This window comes from Xiphophorus hellerii, chromosome 13, assembly GCF_003331165.1.
Source record: "Xiphophorus hellerii strain 12219 chromosome 13, Xiphophorus_hellerii-4.1, whole genome shotgun sequence".
Lineage (NCBI taxonomy): Eukaryota > Metazoa > Chordata > Actinopteri > Cyprinodontiformes > Poeciliidae > Xiphophorus > Xiphophorus hellerii.
Window position 1 is genome coordinate 11,760,414 of NC_045684.1, and position 10,493 is coordinate 11,770,906.

General features: G+C 36.5%; 1 protein-coding gene across 1 annotated transcript; it reads right to left on the reverse strand.

The window, feature by feature from the left end:
* Positions 1 to 3,927: 3,927 nt before the first annotated feature.
* On the reverse strand, positions 3,928 to 5,576 carry mrps21 (mitochondrial ribosomal protein S21). Its single transcript, XM_032581847.1, has 2 exons — positions 5,440 to 5,576; positions 3,928 to 4,471 (listed from the first exon to the last, which is right to left on the reverse strand). The coding sequence occupies exons 1-2, from the start codon at positions 5,520 to 5,522 to the stop codon at positions 4,291 to 4,293; spliced, it is 264 nt and encodes an 87-aa protein (XP_032437738.1). The 5' UTR covers positions 5,523 to 5,576; the 3' UTR covers positions 3,928 to 4,290.
* Positions 5,577 to 10,493: the final 4,917 nt, after the last annotated feature.

The window sequence follows — 10,493 nt, forward strand, 5'->3', positions numbered from 1 at the left end:
GCGACACAGCAGATATTGTAACCATGCAAACACACACAGTCACAGCAACCTGCTGATAAAGAACCCAGAGAATCAGTACAGTATGGCCATTACCAAAGGCTCTGTCTGCAGACAGAGCCTCAATACACAGAGTGATACTGAGGGAATAAACCTCCTGATTTGTTGAAATCTGTCTGAATTTCTCAGCATTTATCACAGAAAAGACCTTACACTGTCATAGATAAAACGCTGAAAATAAGGGAGACAGTAAACTCCTCTGTCTGCTGTTAGGAAACAACTAACAATGTTTTCCCCTCATCAAAACTTACCTATGATGACCCACTTTAACCTGATCACTCAAAAAGATTTGAGTTACACTTTACATCATATGAAGTCATCCACCTGTTCCCTTGACATTATACCTACAAGTTTATTCTTAAAGGTCTCAGATGTTTTTGCTCCTGATTTTTTACAAATAATTAATAAGTCACTCTCCTCTGGAGTCTTTCCTCAGGCTTTAAAGACTGCGGTAGTTAAACCACTTCCCAAAAAGCTTAATCTAGACTCATCAATTTTAAGCAATTATCGACCAACATCAAACTTACCTTTTTTTTATCTAAAATATTAGAAAAAATTGTTTTTCAACAGATAAATGGCTCTCTAGCCCTGAACAACTGTTTTGATGTCCTTCAGTCAGGCTTCCGTCAACATCACAGTACTGAAACTGCTCTTGTCAAAGTATTCAATGACCTCCTGTCTAAACACTGACCATAATAAAATGTCAATATTAGTTTTACTTGACTTGAGTGCTGCCTTCAATACAGTCGATCATGATATTTTACTATCCCGATTAGAAAATTGGATTGGCATTTCCGGTATGGTTCTCAGCCGGCTTAAACCTTACCTGTCCAACAGAACCTTTTGTGTGTCCATAGGCAACTTTAAATCCAAGCTGAACGAAATTACCTATGGAGTTCCCCAAGGTTCCATCCTGGGGCCGCTTCTTTTCAATATCTATATGCTTCCATTAACTCAAATTATACAAAATAATAAGATAGAATACCACAATTATGCCGATGACACACAGCTATACATTAGTCTTTCACCAGGAGACGACAGTCAGGTTCAAATACTCACTAAATGTATTGAGCAGATTAATGTCTGGATGGGCCAAAAGTTTTTCCAACTAAATAAAAACAAAACTGAAATATTAGTGTTTGGACCAAAAGAGCATAGATTAAAAATAATCACCCACCTTCAGTCCGTTGGTTTAAAATGCTCTGACAAAGCCAAGAATCTGGGGGTGATCATGGATCCTGATCTGAACTTTAATAACCACATCAAATCTATCATAAAAACATCATACTACCATCTAAAAAATATTGCTAAAATTAGATGACTCATGTCCCCACAAGATTCTGAAAAATTAGTTCATGCCTTTGTTTTTAGTAGACTCGATTACTGCAATGGCATTTTTACTGGATTATCAAAAAAAGCAGTAAGGCAGCTCCAGCTTCTCCAGAATGCTGCTGCAAGAGTCCTTACTAAAACAAAAAGAGATCAGCATATCAGTCCAGTTCTAAGATCCCTGCACTGGCTGCCTGTTGCTCAAAGAATAGAATTTAAAATCTCCTTAATGGTTTACAAAGCACTTCATAATAGAAACCCAGACTACATTTCTGATCTTCTTCAACCATATATACCACTCAGACCTTTAAGATCATCAGAGTCAAACCTACTAACTATTCCGAGAGTCAGAACTAAACATGGTGAAGCATCTTTTAGTTTTAATGCTCCAACACTCTGGAATAAGCTTCCTGCTCATTGTAAGACTGCCTCTACCTTGAGTTTATTTAAAACAAGGTTAAAAACCTTCTTATTTGACGTTGCCTGTTTAAAATTTTTTTTTTATTCTATTCATTCACTATATTCAAAATTTTAATGTTTATTTTTAATCTGCTTGATTTATTTTTTATTTTTATGTTGTTTTTAATTTTCTTGTACAAGCACTTTCAATTGTCTTTGGCTGAAAGGTGCTATATAAATAAAGTTGCCTTGCCCTTACATGCTGTCTAATCTATAGATAAGTGATGATAGCCTAAGTTTTCACCTTTACCTCAGTTAGGATTCTGTTGCAAGACTTGAAATTGTTTTCTCACAGGTGTTCTCTGACATAACAGACATAACCCACACGTTTTGAGACATTTTTCTTTCAGCTCACAATTATTACAATATGTTTTTTTGTCTTTAACAAAAAATGTTAAAAGTCTATGTATGTTTTTTTAAAAAGCACTATACATTCTTACAGACTGCTTAAGTTACAAGACAATTACAAGGTTTTTGCAATGTGCATTTTCCAGAGATAAATGAAGTTCAAGGAGAAAATGTCTTTGTTTTCTTTCTTCTTCTGAATTTTTCGATTATGTTCTTGGTCAAGTACAGCCTAATGAAAGACCATTGCATTTTGTTTTCCATACTTACTGCATTTATTGGAGATGAGACGTTGAAACTGTTCTTTTTCAGAGCCAGATATTTTTTTTGCTGAACAAATGGCAAATTTCAGAGTACCTTACCTTACATTGAGAAAATTGGAAAATGAAGATATGAAATGGGAACTGTAGTGGATTTGAGTCCTTATTACTGTAACAAAGGAAGTAACTTGACAGATTTTTTCTTTCAGACAGCTGTTCAAAAGTTCTGCTCCTGTTCAGACAGAAATGTAACTTTCAATTTTGCATTCTCTGCAAACACGAGTGACAAAGTTCAATTAAACAATGACTCAGAAACTAAGATCATGTCAGACCTCTTTGATGGTTAAAATTTATTTTAAAATTAAATACATTAACAAGTTATTTCAGTTATATTGCTGTGTTGCTTATGTAATGACAGCATTCTTCTTGAGAAATATGTAAATGTGTTGGCTCTGTTACAACCTGCACACAACCGTGCAGGGATGAATGCCAACTGGATTTAGGTGTGGACTTTGACTGGACCATCCTAAATCATGGGGTATGTTTTGATCCAAATCATTCTATTATGATTAGGATCACTATGCTGCTGGAGACACATTTAATAGACTATTACATCAGACCAATAAGAAAATGAGAGATTAATAGAAAAATATATTTACTACTTATTATGAGGTTCTTATTTTCAAAACGTACTTTCAATCTGACAAACAAGCCTCATAAGCACACATTGTTATTTATGGACTACGACTATAATTTATTTAAAGACTCCAGTTCCAACAAGTACATTGTATTCTGACAATCTATCTTGCTAGCAAGTAACTGCCAACAGGTTGTTAAACTAGGAACAAGCAACAGCAAAGTCTCTGTTCAAAGTCAATTTCATGTTAGTTATAAAAATTTATTCCATTTAAATTGTTTCTGACCGTAACGAGAACTAAACAGGTATTAGCCTTTTATATCTATATAGCATTTTCAAAATTATTGGCTTCTTGGTAAAAATGTATAAAAAATTTAAACTAATTGATCTTGTTTGTAGCAGCGGCAATCCAGCTTTAATTTGAGCACATTTATTGAGCATTTCACGACTGCCAAGAGCTCCACATCTGGGCAACAGAGCCGATGTTCCACAGCAACTTGTCCTGACATGTAATCACAGCTGTGAGATCAGACAAAAGCTCAAGTTGTTCAACTGTAACAACACTGACATTCATAAGATATTAAAACGTACAAATCCTTCACAGAAAATAATTATGAAAATGTTTTCTCAAATCTGATTAAAATTTAGCATTTTATATGTGAAGGGAAGACTGTTGCACTATTTCTGCTTGATCCTTTTTTTTAAAACTTGAACAAAACTTTAAGTGACTGGTCTGGAAGCATAAATGTAATCAACAAGGCTCTCTCATGTTTGGTTTTACCAACAACTAAAAATTATAAACAAAAATTTCTCATAAATGACAAATTCTTCAAAAACAAGTGATCTCAGATAGTTATTTTATTAATACAACTTTAGATGACATGAACAAAATAAAAGGAGACAAGAAAGTATCACATCTAGATGGTCTTCCTGTGGCTGCAGGGGAGAAAACAACCACAACTTGGTAACACCAGAGATTACTGAGTGTGGATAAATGCTCATATTTCACAGCTTAGATGAAACAAGAAAGTTGCAGAAAAACATCAGTCTTTTTTTCCAAATGAATGAACATCTAAAAATTTTCTTCAATTTGCTTTCAACCATTCCTATCAGATGTAACACCTAGCTAGTGTTTGTGTAGCGATTCTCTTGTCATCCCTGGATGTTTGAATGTGTCGTCCTTTTTCAACACATTCAATCTCCCTAGCAACCGAGCCAGGGGTCCTCTCTGTTTGTCCTGGAAATAAAAGCAATCTTTCGTGCCATTTCCATGTGGTAAATGCGCCTGCAGTTCTCAAAGCTTTTCCGCCGTCGCTCTTGGCAGGGCTTCTCGAAGTAGCGTTTGCGCTTCACTGCGTCGATGATCCCATCCTGGGTTAGGATTCTGGGGAATGTCGAGAAAAAAAGGGTGGAACAGCTAAGTGAGGAAACACTAAATTCAAAGCAAGGAGCTCTGGAAAGGGATGCTGTCAGTTTCCAGTTTCTGCATTTCCCAGGTGGCACAATTGTCCACCATGAAACAATCTCTTTAAAATAAATCTAACTTACACATTTTAATTTATACTATACTTACTCAGACATTTTGGAAACAAGTATGGTGGTTAAGAATCTATTATGTGTGTGGGCCTGTTTTCCCTTCCAAATAAGCTTTTGTTACATGCAGAATAGATTACTGGTCTTCATGAAAATCCTGGCAAGACTACCACAAAATGTAAATGTCTTTGCATTTATAAATTATTTTAAGGCTTGTATAATGTTCTTACTGTGGCTTTCACCTTTGTAATAGCCTTTCTAAACACCTGAGAGAATAAGGATGAAGGAATAAGTTAAATTTAAATAATTGTATTTAATATACTTCACTATTTTTGTTTTATTGCAGTTAAATTTGATGTGCGTTGTTTGAATGACATAAAAGTATAGTTTAACTATTTACTTACTAATTTTCATTATTTTAAATCAAATGTCTTGACAGCATAATTAACACCAACGACATACTTAGCTCAATAGATTTGTGCGTGTGTGTTCTTATTGGCTTCTCTAGTTTGAAGAACTTCCTGCTGCCCTCTTTGTTCATAAACAGTACTCCATAAATAGCTTGTCCCTATAAATTAGAGTATTTTTGGAAACCAGGAAACAGACACATTTCAAACCCCTTGTCAAATACATTTAAAGTTATTTATTGATCTTGCGTAACAAAACCGAAAGAAATCCCAAAATGTGTCGCCTTTCCTGCGCAGTCGCACTCTGTGACATTGAACTCCTAGCTCGCGCTAACCTGGCTAGCATTAGCGTTCTGTTCCCATGACGACAGCTAAACTAATAATGAAATCAACACGAATTTGTGAATTTAACCTGTTCAAGGTCTTGTACGCGGTATCGACATTGCCATCTTGGACCATCACCGTCCGAGCTATGAAACGAAGGTGCCGCGCCATGATGAGGCAGGAGCTTCACCAATTTGTTTCCGGAGCGCAACGACTAACTGGGAAAGGTTCCGGATTCAAGAGTGCGGGATTAAACAATCGCTAGGTGGCGCGTCACTCAAATGACCTCCCTATTTGAGTGATATTAATATAAAAACTCGCAATTCTAGTATTATGTGGCTAGTTACTTCTGTTTTACACAATATTCTTGCAATTACTCAATATTTTTGAAAAAAGTATGATTTGTAAAGTTTGTGTTTTTGAATCTATTCAGACCGTTTTTCCAGTATAAAATGTCAACATGTTAAGAAAACATACTGACTTGTATGTATGTATTAAAGATTACTGTGATGTTATACAAAATACAATGACTGACGGAGTATTGAATGATGTTGTTACCATAGTAACAAGCAGAAGGATTAGATTAAGCTATTTGTTTCCAGTGGAATATGTTTATCCATATTTTCAGACAGACTGCCAGTGAATTGTATTTCATTTCACCCATACAATGCATACATTGACGAGTCTGTTTGTGATTCTTTTTCTCTCACACTCTCTCTGCCAGGACTGTTCCGTCAGGTCTGGATCAGATGGGACGCCTGTGGAAACATGAGGCACACCATTCACCTCCCTAAAGGACTCATGATATCATCTATTCAGGTTGGGTAAGCTTCTCCCCAAGTGGCAGCAACATGGAGATACAGTATAATCCTGTTCGATTGAAACTATTCTCAAATGCTGAGCTTCTTAAAAAAAACAAAAACAAAAACAAAACAGGGTGGGGGGAAGGGAGCACATAAAACACTCACCAAATTGGACAAACATGACATCACTACCTAAACTGGGACTCAGATAAAAATACAACTGTGGCAGCTTTGAGTTTAGAAGAGGATGGGGATAATGGACTTGATGATACACTAACACTGGACACTGGAGCGTTTCTATGACAACAAATCTGGCCAAATCTCTGCTTCCCTCATAGTGATCTTCTATTTTCATAGGCTATAATAACAAGCTGCTAATCAGAACAGATCTAAGTAATGTGTACAGAGTGGGACTAAATCTGTAGTTAACAGAGGAGGAAGTCAAGATTTGAAGCCTTTAATTTACCTAATTTTTAATATGTATACTTTTAATAACACAAAGAGACAAAATATCTAATAAGACATTTGACACCAATGTAAAGTCTAGACTGAAGACACTTTGTTTTTGTAAAGCAGTCTTATGAAGAGGATGCTCAGGGTTGTCCATACTATTTTTGATTTTACACTGTTATCCTTTGCTGTATTTTCTACAGCTAAATACCACAAAATGCCCAGTAAAACTACCGTAAAACATCTTTACAAGTAGTTACTGTAATTTGCATTGCATTATGGGTATAGTACATAGTATTACAGTAACTTACTGTATGTTTTGAATTTGCAGTAATTTACTGTTTACACATTACAGTAGTGGTACTGTACTTATAATATACAGTAAGAATTATATTTGATTCCCAACGGTCATCATACACTGTTAGCCTTTGCTGTATTTTTTACAGTTAAATACCACAAAATGCCCAGTAAAACTACCATAAATAGGGTGACCATATTTTCAGTTGGGAAAACCAGGACACGTTGTAGCGGGGGGGGGAGGGGGGGTCTGAAAGCGGGGAAACTCTTTTATAAATAGTAGGTAAACATACATTTGCGCTTTCGTATGTTGTTGGCGTACTGACAGCCACGCTATCTATCTTCTGATTAAGAACAGGGCTGCCCGCACTGACGCGGCTCAGGGATTACGTCACACGCAGGGCCGTGCGCAGTGCCCTAGTGCCTGTAAATATAATGGTCCAATGAAGGTAATTTAAAAAACAGGACATTTCCTCACTTTCTAAAAAAAAACCCGGGACGCCCGGGACAGGACGTGAAATACGGACATGTCCCGGGAAATACGGACGTTTGGTCACCATACCATAAGACATCTTTACAAGTAGTTACTGTAGTTTGCATTGCATTATGGGTATAGTACATAGTATTACAGTAACTTACTGTATGCTTTGAATTTGCAGTAATTTACTGTTTACACATTACAGTAGTGGTTCTGTACTTTTAATATACAGTAAGAATTATATTTGATTTCCAACGGTCATCATAGCTGTTTCATCGTGGTTCCCTGTTTCTGTATTTTTACTCCTTTAGTGGTTAACATATTTTTAAGGCAGAAAGAGAGAATGTACTTTTGATTTTTCCACATCCTAGCTAACATTAATATGCAGTTTATCTAGCTACGTCATCAAGCGTGGCTTCGCTTCCAACTGTTTTCTGATGACGTTTGTTTTAAACTCCGAAGCTTTTTCTCTCCAAGTGCAGCTCTGTCTCTGTGCTGTGGGCTCACACTGCTTCAGCTCTTCAAGACAGGTAAAAAAACACTTCTTAGAAAACTGATTGAAGCCAAAACCTAGTCTGGAAATGTACATTTTAGATGGAGTTAACGTAACTTATAGCATCATGCTATAACTTAGCATTATAGCATGAGCTGGTTTGTGCTGGTTAGCCTAGTAACATAACGTTACCTTTACGTTACTAACTCTGGTGTTTTATATAACTGGCATATTGCAACCTTATAAGTTACGTGTCTGTAAATGAGGTGAGAGATAGGAAAATATGATGTTGTTATTTTTTGAGCTGGTTCGGAATTAACATTAGCTAAGGTGCTAATTTTACCGTTGAAAGTTTTAGCTTGACTTTTGCCGCTTAATCTTCCTCGGGCGGCTTTGGGTTGAGATGAGTTCAGTGCTGAGTGTCTGTTAGCATTGTTGTTACATCCTTTGTCGAACAATATAACCTTAACTAATAATTGATCCCCCCCTTCTCTTTTTTTTTTACATCTAATGACTGTTCATTTGTTTAAACCATGATCTTGCAAATGTTAAAAGTGCAGATTAGCTACGTAGGTCAGCAAGGATGAATTTCTAACATTGTTCTTTTTTTTTCTTTTCTTCAGATGACCTTTTTTTGACTCCCAAGCTTTTTCCCTCCAAGTGGCTCTGCAGTTCTGTCCTGCTGACTGCTAACATAGCTTCATCTCTTCAAAAGACAAGACAACAGGTAAAAAGACAGCTCTTCAAACATATTTGAAGCCACAAAATAGTCTGGAAATGTAGAGGAGCAGCTAACCTAATCTATAACTTTGAGCTTGCTACAGCTGGTTAGCCTGCTAAAGTACCATTACATCTCCAGCACAGTGTATAAGAGTCTGTAAATGAGGACAAAGGTGAAAAACATTAAAGTAGTTTCTGTTATTTTTTGAGTTTGTTCAGCCACAGTGGCAGGTGGACAAAAAAGTTAATTTCCAACCCTGGTTACATATAAGGACTGTTCACATGTTTAAACCATGCTCCTGTAAATTTAAAGTTAAGTCAGTACTAACAGGTGCAACTATGTACAGGTGTAAATTCTGCAGCATTTGTACTTCAGAATTTACAGAATTTTGTAGTCATGTGAAGAAACATCAACACACAGCTAATTATCGGTTTGCATGTGGAATAGAGCAATGTCCTGCTTCCTTCAGAACATTTTCTGCATTCAGGTCCCACATGCACAGGAGTCACCGCCATTGCAGAAGTCAGACTGAACACTTGTGGAATGTAATGCTTTAAAAAATGCATTTAGCCCCACAAACTGTCATTCACATCCGCTGTTTCAGAGTGGTAGCAGGATGTAGGGGTAAAATCTAGTCTAGTCTCCGGGATGAGGTTCTCAAAAACCTGTTGTAATCTGGGTGAACTGGCCCTTTAAATATAAATTACTACCAGTAATTCATATTTAAGAGAGTTTTCCTTTTATGTTTTAAAGGTATCTTCCACCAAGATGTCTGTTGAAATGGAAATGACCTTACCCACTACACCAAGGGTAATCATGCTTGGTAAGAGGAATATTTTCTATCACTATAATTTTTTCGTAGCAATGTATGTAATTGTTATGGTAGTCTGTACTTTTACTCACTAGCGTTAGCCTGACAAGGGTTTGTCTATTTTAGGAAATAGCTTGATGTCTGCAACCCGGTGGATGGTCAGTATGGAGGAGAAGGTATTTTTCCAGCCTGAGCAACTACATGACTTTGCCAGCGTCCTTGCTGTCTTTCTTGGGTCATATTCTGTCTTCAATCTGGAGTATCAGGAGTCAGCATCCACCACGCTGGAGATGATACAATGGCAAGTACTCTACACCAAGCCATTTATGAATTAAATTTAATGACAGTTTGACTGATGATGAAGAACCATAGCTGATTGCTGTATTGTACGTCTTCATTAAAAAATACAATTAATATATTTTATTTCTGTTAAAAGATTCTTTGTGAGGATCAATCCAGATGTTGGTACCAAATGCACAGCCAAAGTCGGTACAAGCCGCAAGACGGGAAGTCTTGTCAAGAGGAAAGTAGTCAGTGTCAACTTCCAGATCACCACCTTCTTCCAACGACTTGCTGAATTTGAATGGAGGACTTCCAACTAGGTAAGTATTTTACCAAATGTAAATGTTTATTATTTTGTTGTCTTTTCCTCCTATCTTGCATGCTCTGACTTTACTTTAGCCTTTTTAATCTGATTTTAATGATTATTTATAAATGCCATGTGATTCCTACACAATAGCCCTTTAGAGTAGCCTACATCTTTTCTGTGTCCGTGGTAAAAAGTGGATGTCGCTGCATCTCTTAATAAATCACAGAAATGTATAAGTGTGTAGTCGTTTAAGTGTGGTGTATTTTTATACTATGCAGTTTTCAGTTTATTAGGCACACCTTTGCAGTAATCCGTCAGCACCAACAAAATGACTAAAAAGATTGTTGTACTTCATCGTCCCCTTGGGGACATTTGTAGTACGCAATCTTTTGAATTACTGAAGACTGACTGACTAACTGCTTTTGCCATAAACAATCCAAAAACCTGAAGTGAAGCCAGTTCTGCTCATTCTTTATGCAGCTTCTATTATCACTTCAGTC